Source organism: Wyeomyia smithii, chromosome 1 (assembly GCF_029784165.1).
Source record: "Wyeomyia smithii strain HCP4-BCI-WySm-NY-G18 chromosome 1, ASM2978416v1, whole genome shotgun sequence".
Lineage (NCBI taxonomy): Eukaryota > Metazoa > Arthropoda > Insecta > Diptera > Culicidae > Wyeomyia > Wyeomyia smithii.
In genome coordinates, this window is record NC_073694.1 from 154523995 (window position 1) to 154547816 (window position 23822).

At 40.7% G+C, this 23822-nt stretch overlaps 1 protein-coding gene and 1 long non-coding RNA gene across 3 annotated transcripts in view; both read right to left on the reverse strand.

The window, feature by feature from the left end:
* Positions 1 to 23822, reverse strand: part of LOC129717701 (uncharacterized) — an 87772-nt gene that overhangs the window by 47607 nt on the left and 16343 nt on the right. The window contains exon 3 of one of the 2 annotated variants that reach the window (XM_055667798.1): positions 9992 to 10120. The exons of the other annotated variant lie outside the window; for it this stretch is intronic. Coding sequence (XP_055523773.1) covers positions 9992 to 10120 — 129 coding nt within the window. The remainder of the gene's footprint in view (positions 1 to 9991; positions 10121 to 23822) is intronic. 2 annotated transcript variants of the gene reach the window in all.
* LOC129717702 (uncharacterized) lies at positions 22506 to 23199 on the reverse strand. The gene is made up of 3 exons (XR_008726727.1): positions 23027 to 23199; positions 22908 to 22963; positions 22506 to 22847 (listed from the first exon to the last, which is right to left on the reverse strand). It is a non-coding gene; the product is annotated as an uncharacterized LOC129717702 (long non-coding RNA).

Below are 23822 nucleotides of genomic sequence, written 5' to 3' on the forward strand. Positions count from 1 at the left end.
TTTTTTGTAGAAAAGTAGCTTAAAAGTTTAGTTGCCGCAGTTTGCCACGGTTATGACCACATTCAAAATTTAGGTAAAAACGTAAGCTTTCAAATGCATACTGTTCGCTGCTGCGCAAAACTGCGCAAATTGTCACTTTAGTGAAAAAAGCGGTAGCAGTTTATTTTTCATTTTTTTTTTTGAGGTTGAAATTTCATCCAGGATTAATTTTAATCATAACCATGATACCCCATTAATAGAAATTTATGATATCGAACTTAATTCGTAAGAATAAAATAAATATTTGGGCAAAAATTACAAAATTTATCAATTAAAAGTTATAAAATAAGTGTTAAATAAGAAAATGGTAAACAAATCTTTATGAAATTTTAATTATGTCAAACTTCATCACTTTCTGCAAATTAAAAACAATATTAAAAACATTCAGCTCTTTTCAATTTATGATCATGAAATTCGCTAAACTGATTGAAGTTGTAAATACTAGCAGCAAATTCATACCATCAAACTCCGGCTAACAATACCTCTTTTGAAGATTGCTTTCGCTTCGCACTCGTTGGCATACAAAAGTAAAGCACACATTTTGCTTTATGAGAAAAAAAAACAAAGAACAGTCGTCGCCCTCCGCATCTTTCCGTATTCATTTAGAACGTTGTGTCATTCCAGTGTCTTGGTTTTCAAATTCATAAATTCGTTGAATTTTATTATGGAGCCTTCAACTTCAGCGGCACCACCTATTTCAATGTCTAGTAAGTTGTCAATTCATGGTGTTATACATGTATTTAAATGTCCTCTTGCAACCAAAGAAACCGGATTAGGAAGATAAAATATATATAAAACAATGAAACATCAAAAATTACTAGAAGAAATGAAAATTGCAGCGAAAGACATTTTTCCTGCGGATGAGTATAATGAACTTCAAATTTTCTGGAAACAGTTCAACACGAGATTTCAGCGATCACAGCGGAAGATGATGATGCTGATGATGATTTTTTCAATTTGTAATTAGTTTGTATTACTTATGTTGTTTTAGTTTATTAAAAAAAATATATATAAATATTTAGGGCAAACCTGTTGAGTTCGAGGGGTCGTCCATAAATTACGTATTTTTTCAATGGGGAGGACACCCGGTGGCACTACTTGTGATCAAAGATCATATAATTCTATAAAAAAAGGAAAAAAGTGCCAAAAAATATTAAAAATTGGATTTCGTGCTTTATGGACGACCCCAAACAAAAAATGGATGCCAAATTCGTGTTCAGCTCCCCAAAATTATGTAAATACCAAGTTTTCGTCGCATTTATCGACACTTTTTTTGCTTGGCCAGCCTTTGTATGGAGTCGCCCCACTGTGCATTCTCGTCCATAGCTTTCCATAGCTCTACATGGTCGATAGTGCGGCCCTAAAATCGATAAATAGGTGGTGCGTGGAAACTTGGCATTCGCGACACTGTTGGAGGATCTGGAGATTTGGTCCGTTGTCGATCGTCTATCCACAAAACCGGCTTGATAATTTCCCTAAAACCTTCGTGCTAGCGGCGAGAGACGATAAAAGGTGACCTGAGAGAGCAGATCGCTCGGTAGTTCTCACATTCCAACTTGTCGCTCTTTTTGTATATTGGGCACAACTCCCTCCTTTCATTCCTCTGGTAGCTGTTCTGTATCCCAGATTCTGATTATCAGCTATCGCAGACAGGAAGCCAACCTATTCAGCCCGGTTTTATAAACTCCACTTGTAATGCCATCGTTTCCTGCTGATTTGTTCTTGAGCTGCTTAATAGCATCCTTAACTTTACTTATTGTGGGGGGTGGAATGTCTGCCTCATTCTCTGTCGAAGTCGGTCCTCTTACAGTCTTGGTTCTCTGCCTCAGCGCCATTCACCTGTCGATCACGTCACGTTCATCCGACAAAATTCCTCTAACTTTATCTCGACACATTTCAACTCGTGGCACAAAGCCTGCGTGGGAGGCATTTATTTTCTTGTAGAATCTACTTGTTTCTCGAGAACGATGCAGATGCTTCATATCCTCACACTTCAGATCTTCCAGCTTGGCAGCTTTGTTTGGCACACAGCACCATCCGTTGCGTTGTTAATGGCCGCTTTTACAGTACTCCAGCAGTTCTCCAATCGGCAACGCTGCCTCAAGGATTTGCTCGTACTTAGTAGCTTCAGGGAGTTAGTCGCTTTAGATCATACCGTGGCGGTCAACGGTAGCGGATGTTGTTGACAACCGAAAGTCTGTGGCGCATTTTGACCACATAAGCTGATTGAAACCAATCGCCATATGTGGAGCAAAAATGGTCCTGCACTTCCATCAGCCAACATTTGCTTTTATACAGATGGTTCGAAAATAGTATCTAACACTGACTCCGGAGTTTACTAGCCTATTTACTAACTATTGCAAAGGGTATTTAGCCCGCCGTTTTTCAAGCAGAAGTGTATGCTCCACTCATCCGCGCCAAGATATGCCTTAAACGTAACTGTAGGCATGCGAAAATTCGCATCTTCTCGGGCAGCCAAGCTGCACTATTTGCAATTAAGTCCTCAACATGTTCTGCAATTCATTCACCCTGAGCTATTTCTGGGTACCTCTAAATTTGCTATCAAGCGCGAACTAAAAACATGGGAAACACTAGAAATAGCTAACCAATAAAACAATACACAGGGCTGCAGACAAGCTAAACAGTTTATCTCTCCAAACCGTGCTAACACCGATAGGCTTCTCGGTCTTAAGCGTGATGAACTACGTCCCGGGAGTTATTACCCGACACTACCCTGCACTTTACTACCTAGCCTATAAAAGAGTTAAAACCTGGCACCAATACCAATACACAAAATGCACATGGTGAGCATCTACACAACGATGAAAAGTTGTATTCGAACTTATTGGACACCCTGTAATGTACAATTTTACGTATGTTCTTAACAAAATATGATGGGGGTTTTCGCCTCCATGACGATGGCCTTAAAACAAGCTGTTCCAGATCCACTATCTTTTATGGTGACTCATAAGATCAGAAGGCAAGAAATAAATAAATAAATAAACGATGGATTGTGGTTAACTTAATATATATGTATTATCACATATAGTATTTTAACTTTCATCTATTTTAATATTTGAAAAAATCGGAATGAACTAGAAAGTCAAATTGCAACCGGCTACGGCATTATAAAAACTTTCTCAGCCTATGTCGCTGTTGACGTGGGACTACGTCTTTGTTTACTATACTGGGATGCATTCTGTAAAATTGGAAATGAAACTAGCAAATGTTGCGTCAGATTTCAAACGATAATAACAGCATAACCACATGATGGATAACAATAACCAATATGTTGTTGGATAGATAAAATGTATAACAATTTTGTAATATGCTAGTTATCACTCTAATTCCATTGCTAAGCGGTAAAATTGATAAAAAGTTTCAATGACAAATTTACGCGAGTAATGAACCAATTACATGCGAGCATTCCGAGCACAGACGACGTGAATGGACACCAACCATTCCCAATGGTATTCACTGTATCAATATCGAAAAAAATTGACAGAGTCTCCCCGTCCTAATAGGTCAATTTATTTTTGCTCCTATGAGCTTAGACTAATATGATGTCTCGAAGGCAAAAGTTTTCCGAAAAGTTTGAAACAACACCCATCCTTGAACAATTTGTAAGCCTGCGTGTTAGGTTCTGAAGAACCTAATAAAAACTGATGTCTTGAAAGAAAACATGCCGGTAAAAGCAACAGTACCAGTGGAGTAAAGAACCGCAGGTCTCTCGTCGTCTATGATTGCAGCGGTGCTCTTCTATTCGTACATTTCAGCGGTGCACTTCTATTCGTACTGCAGCGGTACTGTTCGTACTGCAGCGGTACTATTCGTATTGCAGTGGTACACTTTTGTGCGTACATTTCTATTCGTGTGTAATCGTGGAAAAATTGCAATGCTGCTGTTGATGGTGATTGAAAGTTTATCTCATAAATAAGATTACCATAAATTACTCAACAAGAATTGTAAATTTTTGCAAAGGATATATATATTTAATTTTATCTTCGATATTCACTAAATAATCGAGACCGGATAGTATCAAAAGAGTAAATTCCTAAAGATATACATTTATAGAAGCGTAAGAGCCAGCGAATGCTTGTGAATTTTTTGTTTATTTACTAAGATTCATTCAAAATCTATTTTTACATTTCAAAATTGTTAGATGATATATTATTATTCCAAGCTTTACCATAACGAACGTATATTAGCTGTCTTCGTCATACAGCGAATATAGTTGTAGGCAAATGAAAAGGATTGTCAAGCAAAAAACAAAAATGGAATTGTTGATTGCTAAGATTTTTGCTGGAACTTATTAAAAATTTTGTTTAATATATCTTTTTATGTTTGCCAATTAATGAACCTTTGTGAGGGCTTCCTTATTATTTTGAAAGTAAGATCTATATTATAGATTTGATTTAATCAGAGTAAAATAAGTAATATTGGATTTGGTTTTTGACGATAGAGTTAATTTTGACTGCGTGCGTCAAATTACGAGAAATTCTTGGTGCTTCTTCAACAAGCACGATATGCTTGTGCCTTGTCAAATACATGTTGTTTGCACACACAAAAAATACTACAGGCATAATATCGCCAAATATAAACGATATTTTTCGAGTGTTGTTGAATATATTTCAAAAATTGATTTCCAGAGGAGGCTGAAAATAAAAATACGTACAGCCGCTGAGCTGTCTGCTTCTGTCTGCAGACTCTGTATATTTTGTAACAAAAAATCCCCTAATTACAGTAATTAGTCCCACGTCACCATTTCATACAACCCTAGGGCTGTATACCTTGTAGTATTTTTTTTTTTTTTTTTTTCAAAGTACATCATTATTGTATGCAACCTTGAGCGTTTTATTTTCCCGGAGTGACATTGATGGGCCAAATTGATTCCAACAGCATTTAGACCTATCAGTTGTACAAAAGGTATGGCTATAATCTAATAATCCAGTGTTCAAAATCCATGTGTTCGAATTTCAGTTGAGAGTTGAAATTGTCGAAATTCAGCACCCAACAATTTGCTGTAAAATCTGTGTCAAATGAACAGAAGGTCAAATACCGAAACGGTAAGTAACACCTGGGTTTTACTTTTTTTCTAACTATCACTTTGTCGTTTTTTGAAGTAGAATACTTCTCTCAGGAAGTTCGGCTACATAGGGATGTGAAATGAAAATCTAAAACCGAAAAAAATGAAAAATATGTCCAATTTCAAATGCTAATAAATCGGTTAGTATTCGATAGATTTCCTTCGTTCTTGCAGCAATAGATTGGAAAATCTTCTAAGATTCTTCCTAAAATAAGATAATTGTAATTTTATTATTGACACTATTGTACTATTGAACATAATCAAGCCTTGTCGAAACGCAAAATTCGACCTGTGATTGGTCGTTATATGATTGCTTCCCAAGCACGGTCGACAGGATCATATACCTTGCAATTGAAAACATGCTATTTGGCCTATATAAGAGCCTGTTTCAGCCGGAGCCGCTCATAATAGTTCTAGACAGCGACAACAGCAGTCGTCCTTCCTTAGCAGCAGCACTAGCCCTGTGGTTGGTCACCACGTCTCAGGAGCAGCGCAGTTTTTCTCAGCGTGTGTCGCCAGACAGCCATTATTCCCCCCGTGTTGGGGCAGCATGAAGATTGCCATCAGGAAATCCAATTTTGGAAATCAAAATGCCTTTTTCAAGGCAAATAAACAAGTCATTGAAAGTTAATAATTTTTCGTCAACGCAAGCAAGCATTCTGTGTTGCGTGTATCTTAATTCCCCCACTGTAAGGGCAGCTCAAAGGTTGCGATCAGCAACCGATTTTGAACCGCAAAATGCTTTTTTCAAGGCAAATAAACAAATAATTGAAGGTTAATAATTTTCTGGCATCAACACAAGCAGACATTCTGGGCGGGATGCAATCAAATTCTGTTGTAGTTGTCTAATTTTTACTTTTACTATATTTAGTAAACCCCCCACTGTAGGGGCAACCCCCACTGTAGGCTGCAATCAGCATGACCAACTTTGAATAACAAACTGCCCTGTTAGACCGCATTCACAAAGACAGTTAATTCGACTATGCAGAGCTAATATGAAGTCGATTCAATCAATCAGCATAAACAGAATTTCGTCGTCTCCCAGTTACCAAGTTGCAACATGATGCAACACGCAACAACGAGCAAACGAAATCGCTTGATGTTACAAACCGCAATAAGATACGGGTTAAAACCGTTGCGTGTGTGAGAGCACCATCGGTGTTTATTCGCTGGATACAAAAATCAAATGCGAATTGTGGAATATTTCGTCTAAAGAACATAAGGAAATGGTAAACCTGAACTGAAAGGCGTGGCCTATTACGTAGCACTCTTCGGCTATAAAAGAGTGTTTCTGGGATAACTAGCTACATTCATTAGTCGGAAAGTGAACTGGATGGACCGTCCACAACGTTGACAGCAGTAACAGCATATATCGGCACTCAGCAGTAACAGGCCATAGCAGCGGGTTGCGCCTTTGGCTGCCTTCAAATTAAACAAATCACTTTTTTTTTAAGGGGGGATTTGTTAGTAGCTTAAGTTTTTATGATAAATATTAGTAAATAATGAGTATGTGTGTCCAATCACAAATGGTGACTTCTCAACACTGTTAGAATTTTGTAATTTTAAATGTTAGGATTTGTTTGCTTTCGCAATTAGGACTTATCATTCGTAGGGATTTAAACCTACTTGTCAGAAAAGGGGAAGTAAACTTACAACTAACTTAATTGCTAACTTATTGGCTATAAAGAGAGCTTATCGTAGCAATTGAGGATTGCAACGATTTTTGTCGAAAATTGTTAATAATTTTATTTGACATAGCTTCTAATGGTTCAACACCAGTAAGTCTATGTAATTCGAGTGTACCAAACCAAGGAGGACGCTTCAAAATCATTTTCAGAATTTTATTCTGAATCCTTTGAAGCGTTTTCTTCCTTGTTGAACAGCAACTTGACCAGATCGGTACAGCATAAAGCATTGCTGGTCTAAAAATTTGTTTGTAAATCAAAAGTTTGTTCTTTAAACAAAGTTTAGAATTCCTGTTAATGAGAGGATATAAACATCTCGTATATTTGATGCACTTGGCTTGTATACTCTCAAAGTGCTCTTTGAGAATAAGTTTTTTATCATAAATTAGTCCCAAGTACTTAACCTTGTCAGACCAACTTAAAATAACCCCATTCATCTTGACAACGTGATTATTGTTTGGCTTGAGGAAAGAAGCCCTAGACTTATGCGGAAAAATGATCATTTGAGTTCTAGAAGCATTGGGAGAGATTTTCCACTTTTGCAAGTAGGAAGAAAAAATATCTAAACTTTTCTGCAATCGACTGCATATGACACGAAGACTTTTTCTTTTTACGGAAATGCTTGTGTCATCGCAGAACAATGACTTTGTGCATCCTGGAGGCAAATCAGGAAGATCTGAAGTGAATATGTTGTACAGGACTGGACCCAAGACTGAACCTTGAGGTACACCTGCTCTGACAGGAAATCTATCAGATTTTGAATTCTGATAGACAACCTGCAGAGTTCGATCAGTGAGATATTTTTTTAAAATTTTGATTAGGAAAATTGGAAAATTAAAAGTTTGCAATTCAAACCTTTATGCCAAACACTGTCGAATGCTTTTTCTATGTCTAAAAGAGCAGCTCCAGTGGAATAACCTTCAGATTTGTTAGCTCGTATCATATTAGTAACTCTGAGCAATTGATGAGTTGTGGAATGCCCATGGCTTAAACAAATCACTTGCCCTGTGGTTGGTCACCACGTCTCAGGCCTCTGCCAGGCTGAACGCCAACGCGAGCGATCGGGCGAGATTTTTGCGGTACATCAGCCGGCACTTCCTCTAATGGAAAAAATCACAGGAGGGTTGTGTGCAAAGCCACGACCGCAGGTTGAAGTAGAATACTTTTACAAGAAAGATAATGGCCGATGGTAGACATGAGTATGAAGGTCGAAATTCTGCTATTATGTCGAACTTTAACCGTCTTCTTCAAGACGTTTCATCATTGTTAATGAAGTGTTGTGAATTTTCTAAAACAGACTCAGCATCGTGAGCAGAACGTGCCGAACTTTTCTGTTTGAAATCGGAATCGTTTCGTATATATCGCTTGATAAGCACAGTATCAACAAAACGTAATAAACATCACACTGCAGTGCATTTGCAGCAGCATCAAACCTCAGTTGCAGTTTATTAAAAACCATTCATTATGCTCTTCCAAAAACATTTAGTAGCCTTAAAATAGGCCGATTGCTGCAATTGCAATTTTCATTCAATTATTGCATAAATGCTTCATGGTCAGATATATCCGCTGCAACTGCTACCCTATCCGAAGCCATACCACAGTTGTGGCCGCTATACGCTGCCATTGGTAACGCAGCCTCTGCATCAGCGCTGGCCCAGCTGCTATCGATGCCGACACTCCCGCTGCAACAGCTACGCTAACCGTAGTCATGCCACAGTTGTGGCCGCTATACGCTGCTATGGTATCCGCTGTCCCTGCATCAGAGCTGGCCCAGCTGCTATCGATGCTGAGATCCGCTGCAACTAGTGCGCTATCCATTGCTACGCCACAGCTGTGACCGCTAGGGATGGGCGATACTAGCATCGATACCAACAGTATCGATACTAGGGGTCGCAGTATCGAGTATTTTGGCATCGATACTCACCGCGAGGGATGAGCACTGGTATCGATACTTTCTAAATGATGATTTAAAAAAATTACTTGTCTGATACCGATACTATCGAAACATCGATAATCGATACTCCTTCAGCCGATACTTCGATATCTGGTATCAAAGTTCATTGAAGTATCGCGATACCAAAGTATCAATACTTTCGTCAGTATCGCCCATCCCTAGTGGCCGTTATCCGCTATCGCTTGTATCCACTGCACTGCTACTGCTGCTGCTAAGGGATGACTGCTGTTGTCACTGTCTAGAACTATTCTGAGCGGCATCGGCTGAAACAGGCTCTTATATAGGCAAAATAGCATATTTTAAATTGCAAGGTATATGATTCTGTCGACCGTGCTTGGGAAGCAATCATATAACGACCAATCAGAGGTCGAATTTTTCGTTTTGACAAGGTTTGACTATTCTCAATAGTACAATAGTGTGAATAATAAAGTTACAATTATCTTCATTTGGGAAGAATCTTAGCAGATTTTCCAATCTATTGCTGCAAGAACTAAGGCAATCCATCGAATACTGACCGATTTATTAGCATCTGAAATTGGACATAATTTTCACTTTTTTCGGTTTTAGATTTTCATTTCACATCCCTATGTAGCCGAACTTCCTGAGAGAAGTATTCTACTTCAAAAGTTGGATCATTTTGTTTAGAAGAATATTACTGTCGGTAATATTACAGAGATGCGATTGCATCATATCCGATATGGAATTGAACAATTGTTCTTTTGAGGACAAATTAAACACTTAATTTGAAGAGTTAATAGCTTTGGGTACCAGTAGCAGTATGGTAACAGCCTCAGCGGTAGGTGCAGCCGGTACTTTCCTAAGGCCGATGTAATAAGGAAGGTGTTCTTATAAGGAAGGTGTTCTTGGACGCGCGTCATTTTTCGTACGATAGCGGCGGTATTAGCGGTAGATGCATTTGCCAACACTTACTCCAGTAAAGCCGTGTCTAATTTTCAATGTGAAAACACCTTTCTATTGTGTTGGCCGTGCGCATTGGGCCTCTGCCAGGCTAAACGCGATAAGCGGCGCGAACCGATACGCCGGCCGTAGGTTAATTTACAGCCGTAGGTAGAGCTGTGTAAAACTTCTCTACTTCAACCTTGCGGTCGTGGCTTTGCACACAACCCTCCTGTGATTTTTTTTTTCAGACTTTGGCATATACCTCGTTAGGCACATATTCACTACAATACTATACTCCGCCTAGGATCGTCCCATGTATTAACTTACCTCCAACGCAGCTTCTCCGTTCCACATCAGGGCGATATCCTTCGGCGCATTCACAACTGGCCATACTCCTGCCGCAGGTGTAGGCATATTGGCGGCAGTCTGCCGTCACCGAGCAGGATTGTCCAAGCTCTAGGTAGAAATGAATTAGCAGAGTAAAAAAATATCAGCATCATGAAAAAGTGTGAAAAAAAGAACCAAGCGATGTTCGCTAGGTGTGACGACCGACGGCAAAAAAAGAGTTCAAGTCAAATCATTGCACTTTCTCGTTCGGAGGACAGTGATTTTCCTGTTAGGCGAACGTGCCATTTTTTTCCCCGCTCACCGAACGACAACACACGGCAACCTAGTCAAAAGGCGCTTAGGTGAATTGTACAAGACAAAAGTGAATTATATCAGGGCCATAATGTTCGGAGCGGGCGTCCAGGTCAACAGTCCTGTCTGGCAAGTTTGTTCGGGTTCGACGGCGGTCGATGATCGGCAATGGCGGCATAATACGGTCTGGTCCCGATGGAATGATTGAATCAATCTCACTCTTGCCGGAATTGGCTGTTACCATCAATCATCCCGTGCTGCAGGACGATGACGGAAATGAGATTCTACCGGTATGCGGCGACGGCGGTTGTGGTCACCGGAATTTCAAATCAACGCCAACGGGATAAACGGGAATGGTTACTCGAGGCCGGTGATTTTACTCTAACGCTTTGATGATGGTTCTATGGTTCTACTATCAGTTTATAGTGAATGTAATAATTTCAAATCGTGTTTAATAAATGGTTGAAGGGTGTGAATTATTCAGTAGCCTTAATGGTTGGGGTAAAGAAAAACAGTCTCCAACAAAAAATCCGCCGCTGGATATTGCCAACGAGTGTTTGGTTATAGTCCGTGGCAAAAATAGTAGGAGGGTGGTATTCAAGACACGACCGCATGACGTTGACTACCGTATTCTTATATTCCATTAAAACAAATAGTAGAGGGAATTGCAACGCTTCTATTTCAAAACTTCGAGGTACCAGTTGCCGATTATTCTTGTTTACTGGTTAATCCGCCCAGAATTCTAGACATTTCAGTATTTTGCAGTAGCCATGTACTACTAACAGCCACCAGCATAACGGGTGAAATCAGCCCGAGATGACCGGTACAATTTTGTCTTTCCTCCTTTCAGTTGCTAACACCTAGCGTCCGTATGTAACCGGTACGGTTTAGTAATGAAACTGATGGGGTTCGATTGATTGATTTCTTTTGAAGGGACTTTAACCCCAAACGATCATTCGTCCCTCTGCTTTGCTTCAGGAGAAACAGTCTCTTATATAGCCCAAAGACATACGCTGGATGATGGTGGCTTCTCAAACCTGGCGGTGCCGGTGGTGGTGCCACACGCAATGATGCCACATTTTCATCTGTATTTTGGAGCTCAAAAAATCTTATCACCTTGGTAAAATTAGAAAAAATCTGTAATATAAAATCTGTATATGTACTGGACATATCCTTTTCGAAAAAAATGCAATATAGCTTGTTTAACATTTTTTCCGCGAATTCATTCATGCACACGTTTGTGCGTAGCATATGAATATAATAAAACCTCCGACACGCTCCACCGCATTCGAGTTGATTTTTATTTTTCAACTATATAAAGAAGTTTAATTCACGACCCCATGAAAACCAAAAAACTCTGTATAAATCTGTATTATTTCCAGAAAATCTGTAATCTGTACATGCAGATATCTGTATGAAAAATACACAAAAAATCTGTATAAATGCAAATAAATCTGTATATGTGGCACACTGGCCTGGTGCCGGTGGTGGTGGCGGTGCCACACGCGCTATAAACATGCATACACGCGCTACAGACATGCATACACGCCCTAAACATACACACACGCTATATAGCAAGCCACACACCTTATATATTAGGGACACACGCTACAGACATTCACACGCTATATATGCATACGCTGGATGATGGTGGCATCTCAAACCACCTGGCGGTGCGTGTCTCTTTCAGTTTCGGGTTGTATTCTCCCAACGAAGATAAGAACTGCAGCCAACTACTACCACCGCTGCTGTTGCCCAATAAGGTATATTACAAAGGAGTGGCAGATACGATTTCAATATGCGATCAGAGGTTGCGAGTAAAAACTTGTGACGTCACAACAATCGTTTACGTTCGGCATTCAGTGCGGACATTCGACAAATTGTTCTCTTTTGAGTTTTAACGTTCTACGGCTACCAAAAAAATGCGATTGCCATCGTGTTCAGTTGAACTTGGTGGTGATTTGGTTTCGGGAGCCAAAAAGTTAGGCATAAGCATACATGCTTCTCCCAAAAATGAGAAACGCTGGTGTTTGTTCTGTCGGGTACCGGATTTTCCCGCAAACTTTATGTTTGCTCACAACATTTCCGCGCGCAGGATTTTGAACATAGGTTCCAGGCTGATTCCCGGCGCATTTCAGCATCGGAAGGTAACGTATCGGAAGGTAAGGTATTGATCTGTCCAAAAGTAGTTGTTTACGTTTCAGCCGTTCCAACAAATTTTACATTTCCACCAGTGAATCTATAATCACGGACGGTGCGAGCCAGATCCGCGCTGGTAGCAGAGCTACCACACGAGGCAGAGGCACGAGAGACACGCGGCAACACGAGGCAAATGCACCTGCTCAAGAATGCGCTCCTTCGGTCGAGCAGGTCAAAGCACCGGCGAGAACGTTTTTTCGACTGGGGCCGGTGGTGGCTTGTTGGATGGAGCGAGTCAACCAACGACTCTACTTACGACGATATTCATCCACAGATCAATTTTCAAAACAGAAACGTAAAAACTCAAAGACCTACGATCCATCGTTGATCGCAAGAGGTTGAAAATACGAAATATAAGGCATAGGAATTTAAAGTAAGTTACAAGAGAATAAGTTATCGTTTTCATCAATCAATTTTAAAAGATTTCGTAATTTATGCCAATATCTGGGAGACACATGTTGTTTCTGATATTATCATAGTACAAAAATATAATGCATTCCATACGATTTACGATCCATATTTCAAACAAAATTCATACATGTTCCTGCGCCAAACTGTGTATAATTGGTTGTTGTGACGTCACGATCTCAGCACGCGAAAAATGTTGCTATCCAACACTTGCAACCACGCTCATCTGCCGCTCCTCTGATATACCTTATTGGCTGTTGCCCACTGCTTATCCACTTCGCCTTCTGCGATCGGTATTGACGTCCGCTGCTGCTGCCTGCTGCTAGTAAACTTTACTGATGGGGTGAAATGTTCGAACGGTACCTTTATACCAAGGCTTCGTCAGTTAGTTAGAAAGAAAGAGGGGCTAAGTAGCTAATGAAATGACAAGGAACGTAAATAAGCATCGGAAACAGAAAGTGACAACAACAACAACAAAGTCAGATCGATTGTATCCGTAAGCGTCGACTGTGCTTGGGAAGAGAGGTAGTGATTGGCTGCGCGATATAATTCAGACAATCGATAATAATTACCAAGTTTTCAAAAGTGTATCTCAAACAATAGTTTGTTTTTGTTACATAAATTCAACCGTAAAAGAATTTCTGATCGATTGATGCTAAAACCTCGAAAACCTGATTATAAATGACTGAAAAATAAGCGCTCAAAACCTGACCACTGTTCCCTGGTTTTCCCTGGTTGGATTACTAGTTTTTCAAATTCAGGTGCCTAACTTCGATATAGACGTTAGTCAACGTCATAAGCTGAATTCTTGATTAAATTCATAATCATAGACCAAAGTAGGGTTAACCGTCTCACAATCAAAACGTAAAAAACGATCGAAACATTGGACTGGACTGGACTATATAACTCCGAACAAAATAGGAAGCAGTTGCATCCACTGACGAGGTCATGGCATCGGTTTTTTGAAATCGCGTGGAATGATGCTCCTCGATGGATGTAAGTATTACGCGAGCCTGGAGTATTTCAATGATGAACCCAATAAAAAATCATTGTTCAAAACAGAATAAACCGATTCCACTTAATTAACAAATTGAAACTTGTGTCCACTTGAAGATGCATTATTTTTTCTTTTGTAAAATGCAATCTTGCACGACAAAATTCATATTGCTTATAAAACTTCGAAATAATACGATCGAGTACTTCATTCAATTACATTTCTCAAAGAAAATATTATTTTTAAAGATAATTTATTTTTTACTGTTGTAAGGTTTCAGTTTTTGCGCCTGAAAAGTATACTTCTTACATTCTTACATACCACAACATCGGAAATTAAATCACTTACTCACATTTTCCCAACTCATTTTTCTTCAGGATATGCTTCAAAACCACTCCTGGTCAGGAAAAAAACTTCCACAGTAATTTCCTGTATACTTAATCACATCACCGAATTCTTCCGGTGTCGTGAAACAGGTTGAACGAAATCAGTCTGGAATTAGCACTGATCTGGCAGCGGCGGATAGAGACGAAGCGTACTGACGAGTGGGACAGCAGATGGCTTGCGACTGTGTGTGACCGTCACGTTGAAAAGTGCTGTCCATCCGATTGGATTGCCGTTGTCCACCACTAAGCCGGTGGTTCCAACAATAAATTAAACTTTTCCCGCCACCTAATCTCTGCCGCAGTGATGGGATGAATTTAAATCACCGGTCGGGGAGGTGCAGTGAAAACGTTTCAAGTCCTGTAGGTATTACTTTCATGACAGCAACTTCATATTTTAGAGGAATTAGGTTTGTTCTGCATCAAAGAGTTGAAACTGGTTTCTTCCAGAGTTTCTTAAGCGGTCCCGTCCAACAGTTCGGTTCCACAATTTTGCAATTTCCTTTATCTATTTGCCAATTTGATCAGATTTTTACGCAACTCAAGTTCATTTATTTTGGTCAATCAATTTTTGAATAATCATTTTTGAGGTAGCTTTCAACTGAGCAAAAAAGCATTTCTCGAAAACTTAAGATGCTCGCTGGTCAGATTCCTTTCTCGATCAACGTTTATAGTCGTGAAGCATCACTGGGAGGAATGTACCCATGCTTGTCATTTCTCCTCAGTTAAGGTGGAACGGGACGGAGTTTTTTTTCCATACAATTCCGAGGTTAGGTTTCTTTTCACCTGACGATTTTGAGCGTAAAAATCTCAGCTTACGTTTAACAAATAGGGCTCGAATTGCTACTGTATGTAAGCGTCGGCAGTGCCAACAACCGATCAAAGTTTTACACTCGTAATTTCATAATTTTTGAGAAAATTATCTCACAAAATTTGAGGAAAATTCGCGCACGGAGTTTCACCTTAACCTCTAGAGTGCAGGAGAACATCTTGCACTGCAGAAACAACTGCCGTCACACTAATGAGCAAATCAAGGCTCATGCTAGAAGAGAGCGACAAACGATTTTCATCTGTTGAGCTACCTGAACGCACTGCGGTGAAATCTAAAATCTCTCTCTTGCAAGACAATGAACTATGGTGTACTTTCTCACATGTGTGGACATCACGCACAATAAATACACTGCAGAGCTATCTACGGTGCGTTTCACAGTTGGTTTCTTGAGCATAGCAGAAGAGGAAAAGAGATTGGGAGAAAAAAATAGACTGCGTTACCCGTGCCGCTCGTGCCGGTCGAATTTAGTCTGGTGGAATTCGTTTTCGCAGTGTAGCTACACGAGGAGGTTTTTTTCACCTTCTGGACTACTCGCCAGAGGATACTGTTGTGTATTTCTGCGTTTTCTCTGTAGAGTGATGGGGTGAGCTGGAAGTGTGTTTGTCTCACTGCAGGCGCATACTGGAAGGGAAGTGCGCGGTGAATTTTTTCTCCTCTCCTTTCACATACTGAGGAGAATGATAAGCATGAACGTACCTACTACAGAATCCAAATTTCGCCAGAACAAACAAGCTGTGGGATCTTAGTAGACTACGTAAAGCGTAAATGGTTCTGCTGCGGTTGTATGCGACTCTTAACATAGTGCTCACAAATGACATGTTGGTGGTCATTGAGAAAAACTAGGAGAAAGGCAAAAACATATTTGTACAGAGAGTATTTTGTGTGAATGGTCAGGAATCCTGCATTCAAGTTTCATTCTTTTTCCATTGGTCAAAAAACTTTGACGGCTACGTGCGGAGAAAATTTCGACCGCCCGGAATCAAGTCTGTTACTAAATTGAAATTTTAACTACACCTAACTTTTTCAAACCCCGAGAGAAAACATCTAAATATCTAAATCTAGGTAATCTAAATATCTTTTCCAATTTTTCTTCCTGTCATTCTCTAGTTTTTGAACTGTTGGTTTTGTTTCTTTTGTAACCTTCGGTTACATTGCGTGTGCTGGCTCCGCCACAATTGAAACTTCATCCAGACTTGCCCGGTTAAAATCCCCACCTCCCAGATCCTACCCTGGATTCAGAGCACATCTACATGAGTGATATCCCTCCAAGTCTGTCGTTTAACGTCTAGGACGGAGGGGTCTCCCATATAGGAAAGCTTGTCAATAGTATCACCATTACTACTTCAACAGGGTTGAGTGATATCCCTCCAAGTCTGTCGCGTCGCGTCTGGGACGGAGGGGTCACTCATAAGGGTTCGTTCACAGATGCATTGAGGAGACAACCTAGGTATTCGGATCCACAGGGTGGGTCAAAAGGAATGAGTGGCCTACTGAACAGTTCATTACGACTCGGGAGTGTTCGTGGCACTCCCGATTCGGAAATGACAGTTCACATATAAACGACGAGGCAATTCTAAGAGGGTTCTCTTTCGGCTAAAACAGCTAACGATTCAGAGGTGCGCGTATAAAGTTTTTTACCGTACTTAAGGTTTACGCTATGTGTGAAATACGGGGAGTTTTCGCAGTGATTAATTAGAAAATTGTACTATTAGGTGATTAAAATGTTTTAAAATTGTTATTGTCAAGTTGTTAAAATACTGAAGATGTCAAAAATGTGAATTTGTAAAAAAGACCTAACTGATGTCAAACTTACTATTATAGTGCTAAACGGTTTAAAAAGGTCAGAAGACAAGATTGACAGAAAAACTATACATATATCTATTAAAACAAGGGAAAAAAGGTAAAGCAAATTATTTAGCTATTACGATTAGAAATTAAGGCGATTAAGAGTGACTTAGGGATCACTAGTTCTTACAACAAGATGGCTAATTTCCGTCGAATAGGTCCTCGAGGGGCCTTTTATTCTTGGTTCTAGCTCTACGCTTGAGGCGGTGCCATCCATTGTCAGAGGACAAAGAGTCTGAACCCGCCATTTTGTGGAACGCCAATCCCTCGCATATATATCTTCGAAGATGCTGTCTGGACGCTATTGGCCCGGCACAACGATCGAGCACTGCCATTGAACGGAAAATCGTCCAACGCCACGATGTTCGGGACGCCGACTCGTGTTTAGTTATACGGATCCGGAGGAACAAGAACAGTAAACCAAGTAACTTAGGTTAAGAAACAACATGTCGGGACAGGGGAAATAAATTAGTTATGTAAGCTATTTATCTATTGTTTTAAAGCGCGATTTCCCTTGGTTTCACACCTGGTTTTTTATTTCGTTTCGACGTTTTCAAATTTAGTCGTCGCTTAGGTGTTTTACAAAAGTCTCTCAGTTTGTCGGAGTCGTGTGGCAGCATATTGGCCTGGTGGTTCACCCCTGTAAGTTGGTTTGTTTCCCGATGTGTTTTGTGTCGAATGAACTATAAAGTGGTGAATGAAGGCAAGCTGTGGGCTCGTTTCCAAACGTTGCATGACTCTTCCCTCACCCAACACCCACTGAGCAAGCAAGAGGTTATCAATTGGCGCTCAACATACAAAACCCACGAGAATTAACAGAGCTGCGTAAGTAAAAGGGGGAGGGTAAAATCAGATTCCTGATTACGCTTACTTCGTCCTCCAAACGAAGATTTTAATGATGGACATTGAATTTGATTTACAGTATAAGAACCTTTTGGTTCACCATTTGGAAAGAGAGGAAGTGGAATATGAATTAAAAATTCGGGGCATTGAGTTTACAGAGCAGGAAACACGTTCGACGATTGCGAGACGTCTGAAGGAGAAACTAAAAGTCGAGAAATGTAATAACAATGCGAATATAGATTTTGATCGGTTAGAAACGACGGTCGAAGAGGAGATTGCGATTGTAGACAGAAATCTTAAGCAAATTAAAGATTTTCTTTTACATAAAAAAAATATGAAGGCGCGCGCGTTGGGTTGAAAACGCGGCTAGTACATTACTTTGCGCGTGTGAAACGATTAACGGATAATACGGATAGTGAGGAGGATCTCAACGATATCGACACGATTGAAACGTGTATTCGCGGAACGTACAATAATTTCTTTTCCATTTTTTCACCTGAGGGTCAGCAAGAAATAGTGAATCAGATTAATCAATCCATGTCTAACATACAAATTAGTTCAGCAGATCCGAATAGCGGAAATAACGCGTCGGGGTCTAGCCATGATACAGATTTACCATTCGTAACGCCTGGGAGACAAGTGAGAAGACAATTACAATCGGTAGAAAATTCAGCTTTTGTCCAAAATCAGGGACCAAACCAGAATATGTTGCAATCCTTCATGCAGGCATATGCATATCCGTGGATGTTCGGCCCACCACCTATGCAAATGTGGGCAGCACAGCGGATGTTACATTTTAATTCCGCAGAAAATTTAAATTCAAAACTCACTTCTTTGGGAGATCAGGGTGGTAGAAAGCAAAGTTCTCTCGAAGAAAATGTTATAGACGACGCTCCGCATAGAGGTCGTAATGCTACACGTCCGCGTAACTTAGATGAAACAGATTCTGAATCGGGTTGGTCATCAGATAGGTCGCGCCGCGAAACAAAATATAAAAATCGTTTGCATCGATCGAGCAAAGGTAGGCCAGTATCCGACTGGAGATTAAGGTACGATGGCGCGGACAATGGCCAGTCGCTGATGAAATTTATTAAAGAAGTTGAGTTTTACGCGAAATCCGGCAATTCACTTATTCGGTGGGCCCGCTAAAACCTGGTTTATGACAGGAGTGGAAAACGACGATTTCACTTCCTGGGATCAGTTAAAAAAAGAACTAAAGCGCGAATTTTTAAGTCCGGACCACGATCACTTTTGTGAGACACGTGCTATTAATCGGAAACAAGGCCCACGCGAAAGATTCCAAGATTATTACATGGACATGCAAACGCTTTTCAACTCCCTTACCAAACCTATAACCGAGCGGAAGAAGTTCGACATAGTGTACCGTAACATGCGCGCTGATTACAAAGGACACGTGATCTCGAAAGATATCGACAATCTCGCGGATCTCAAACATTTCGGTAGGCGTCTAGATGCTACTTATTGGTATAAATTTCAAACACCCGCGAACGATAGCAACTACCGCGGGAAAGCTGCCCAAGTGAACGAGGTTCACACCGGGACAAAACCTAAATCGTATCGTAAAACAGAAAATGAACCGCAAAAAACGCGTCATTATTACAACTCCAATTTACAGTCGCGTAGTTCGGATGAAGAAGTTAAAAGAAACGGAAATAATAGTATACCGAAAACAAACCAAACCGGATTAGAAGCTTTGCTTAATGCATACCAACCTCCCAAAGAGGGGTATTGTTTCAACTGCAGACTTAAGGGGCATCATGCCCGAGATTGTGAAAGACCGAAACATAAATATTGCATCAGATGTGGGTTTCCCAATGTGGATACGACCACATGCCCGTTCTGTGAAAAAAACGCGATCAAGACTGTCCCCGAGGGCCGACAAGTCGAGCGTTCGTAAAGACCCTCACTACCAAGGAGCAAATGGCTGCTTTACAATCTTTAGGATTTGATAAAGTATCCCCAAACGATTATTTTGATACCAATAATTTTGAACTGAATGAAGTTATAATTTATCCTGAAAGTGATAATAGGCCTTTCGTAGAAGTATCCGTTTTCGATAACGTACTGGTGGGTCTTCTTGATAGTGGGGCCCATTTAAGTATACTGGGAATCGGGGCGCTGAAATTGCTTGGAAAGTTGGATTTACGTATATTTCCATCAGACATGTGCTTGAAAACTGCCAATGGACAGGATTTGGAAGTTAGAGGAACAGTGTACCTTCCAATCACTTTTAATGAGGAGACTAAGATTATTGAAACCTTAGTGGTCCCGTCGCTGAAAAGAAAATTGTTGTTAGGAATGAATTTTTGGAATAATTTCCATATTACCCCCACCGTTCAAAAAGCTAAAATCGAAAGCATAGAAAGTAACGAAGATGTAGAACCAGCTATTGATCACGAGGAAACTCGGCTTAGTAACCGACAAAAAGAACAACTTGAAAAAGTCAAAAAAAAATTTAAAATTGCAGATGAAGAGACGTTAGAAACTACGGACTGGATCAGTCATCGAATCGAACTGACCGAGGAAGCAAAAAAACTTCCACCAGTCCGTATTAATCCATTTCCGACCTCCCCGTCCAGGCAACAACAAATCAATGCTGAGCTAGACAAAATGTTAAAGTTTAAAATAATTGAAAAATCCTACAGCGACTGGGCACTGCGCCTTGTCCCAGTAGATAAACCGGACAATACAGTGCGCCTATGTTTAGATGCCCGTAAAATAAACGAACGCACTGTGCGAGATTCGTATCCTCTCCCACATGCGGACCGCATATTAAGCAGACTTGGAGGGTCCGAGTATATTACAACTATAGACTTGTCTAAAGCTTTTCTTCAGGTTCCTTTGCACCCTAGGTCTCGAAAATATACCGCTTTTTCCGTGGTAGGACGTGGCCTATATCAATTTACTAGAATGCCCTTTGGGCTGGTAAATAGTCCGGCTACGCTGTCACGATTGATGGACAGAGTGCTCGGCAGCGGTGAATTGGAACCTAAGGTATTTGTGTATCTGGACGATATCATAATTGTCAGCGACACCTTCGAAGAACATTTGGCGCTGCTTGAAGAAGTGGCCGCTAGACTCAAAGCCGCCAACCTGTCTATTAATATTTCTAAATCGCGGTTTGGCGTGACTGAAGTACCTTACCTGGGGTATATTCTAGGACGTGGGGGTCTTCGACCAAATCCAGATCGGGTATCCGCCATCGTCAATTATGAGCGACCAAAATCCCTACGAGCATTAAGGAGGTTTCTAGGGATGTGTAACTACTATAGGAGGTTTTTGGCTAACTATAGTGAAGTTACACAGCCATTAACAGACTTACTACGGAATAAGCCTAAAACGATTCACTGGAATGAACGGGCCGAAGCCTCCTTTATCAATATTAAAACCCACTTGATAAGCGCTCCCATACTTACTAATCCGAATTTCAAACTACCTTTTGCGATTCACTGCGATGCCAGCGACGTCGCAATTGCCTCGATTCTGACACAAAGTCACGATGGGGTAGAAAAACCGGTTGCCTACTTTTCACAAAAGTTATCGACTACTCAGCAACGATATTGTGCAACGGAGAAGGAAGGACTAGCAGTTCTTAAATCCATAGAAAAATTTAGATGTTACGTCGAAGGTACTAAATTCACGGTCTACACTGATGCCTCGGCCCTAACTTATATTATGCGCAGTAGCTGGCGTACATCATCTCGGTTATGCCGATGGAGTATTGATCTCCAACGGCATGATATGACAATTTTACACCGGAAAGGTTCTGAAAATATAGTGGCAGATGCCTTATCACGTTCTGTGGAAGCAATGGAGGCTACTACTGGCTGGTACGCTGACATGGTCAAGAAAGTAAATACTTACCCTGAAAAATATAAAGATTATAGAATCGAAAACTCTACTCTTAAAAAAATCAGTTCCGCTCCAAGCGACTCATTAGATTATCACTTTACCTGGAAAACCTGTGTACCAGAACAAATGATAGAAAAAATTCTTGTTGAAGAACACGACGACAGTCTACATTTGGGGATGGAGAAAACCTTAGCAAAAATTAAAAGAAAATATTTTTGGCCTAAAATGGGAACACATGTAAGAGAATACATTGCTCGCTGCTCCTTGTGCCGCAAAATAAAACCTGCTAATCGTTCTCAAACTCCAGAACCAGGCAACCAACGAATTACCACCAAGCCCTTTCAAATCATCGCGATAGATTTTATTCAGTCACTTCCTAGGAGCAAAACTGGACATGCACACTTGCTTGCGATTATGGATTTATTTTCAAAGTGGTGCTTATTGGTCCCCGTAAAACGGATCAATGCATCCCAGGTGGTTAACATTTTGGAAGAAAGTTGGTTTCGACGATATTCAGTCCCAGAGTTCCTGATCTCGGACAATGCTACGACTTTCCTCTCCAAAAAGTTCAAGGCTCTACTAACAAAGTATGGTGTACAACACTGGACCAATTCTCGACACCATAGTCAAGCCAATCCTGTGGAACGGTTGAACCGTACTATAAACTCATGCATAAGGTCCTACGTGACACAGGATCAAAAGCTATGGGACACACGGGTATCGCAAATTGAATTTTGCCTAAATAGCACCCCGCACTCTGCTACGGGATTTTCTCCATACAGGATCCTTTTCGGACATGAAATAATAGAAAAGGGGGACGAACACCGGGTAGATCGGGACATGGAAGAGATTGCAGATGACGAGAGGGTAAGGAGAAAGGGGCAGGTGGATGAAAAAATTTACTCTATGGTAATGAAAAATTTGAGGAAAGCACACGAGAAAAATATTAAAAATTATCACCTGCGTTCAAAACAAGCCGCCCCTATTTACTCGGTGGGGCAAAAAGTTTGGCGCAGAAATTTTCGTCAATCTTCCGCGGTGGACAATTATAACTCCAAGCTCGATGCATTATATGTCCCTTGCGTCATTCGGGCTCGGGTAGGAACTAGCTCATATGAGCTCGCAAATGAAGAAGGGAAGCCTATCGGCGTCTTTTCGGCAGCCGACCTGAAACCGGAGAGATAAAATAAAATTTGTGACTACTTTCTTGATTGTAATTGTCCATACTTATCGTAGCCAAAATTTATTTATGCGATTCACGTCTTGTTTTGATTGCATGATGGCTGTAATGATGGAAATACTTTGTTGCGGGAGTTCATCTATATATATATTTTGTTTAACTTTACCTGTTGTAGCAGTCAAAAAGCGATCTCTTAGTGGGCGTTAAATTCGGAAAAATCCAGAGGCCCTTGATAGGCGCGAAAACTACTTTTTTTCCCGTACATAATTGTTCGCGATAGTTGAACGAGAGGGTCTAAGATGCTGACAGTCGGTAATTGAAACTGGATCACTCGCGAGGCGAGATATGCGTTTGACAGTTAAAGCATTAGTGTTAGTGGAGGTGAGTTCTTTCGCTTCTCCGGTTGAAGAAGGGAAGTGAGCTTACAAACACAACGGCACCGATAGGCAGCAAAGGGAGACGAGAATAGTTTGTAACGCAAATTGTTTCTCAGTGTCAAGATAGGGGACTAATGAACTGGCGGAAATCAGGTTAGGAGATTTTTAGGCAACTACGAGAGGGGATACGATGGGGTATTGTAACCTTCGGTTACATTGCGTGTGCTGGCTCCGCCACAATTGAAACTTCATCCAGACTTGCCCGGTTAAAATCCCCACCTCCCAGATCCTACCCTGGATTCAGAGCACATCTACATGAGTGATATCCCTCCAAGTCTGTCGTTTAACGTCTAGGACGGAGGGGTCTCCCATATAGGAAAGCTTGTCAATAGTATCACCATTACTACTTCAACAGGGTTGAGTGATATCCCTCCAAGTCTGTCGCGTCGCGTCTGGGACGGAGGGGTCACTCATAAGGGTTCGTTCACAGATGCATTGAGGAGACAACCTAGGTATTCGGATCCACAGGGTGGGTCAAAAGGAATGAGTGGCCTACTGAACAGTTCATTACGACTCGGGAGTGTT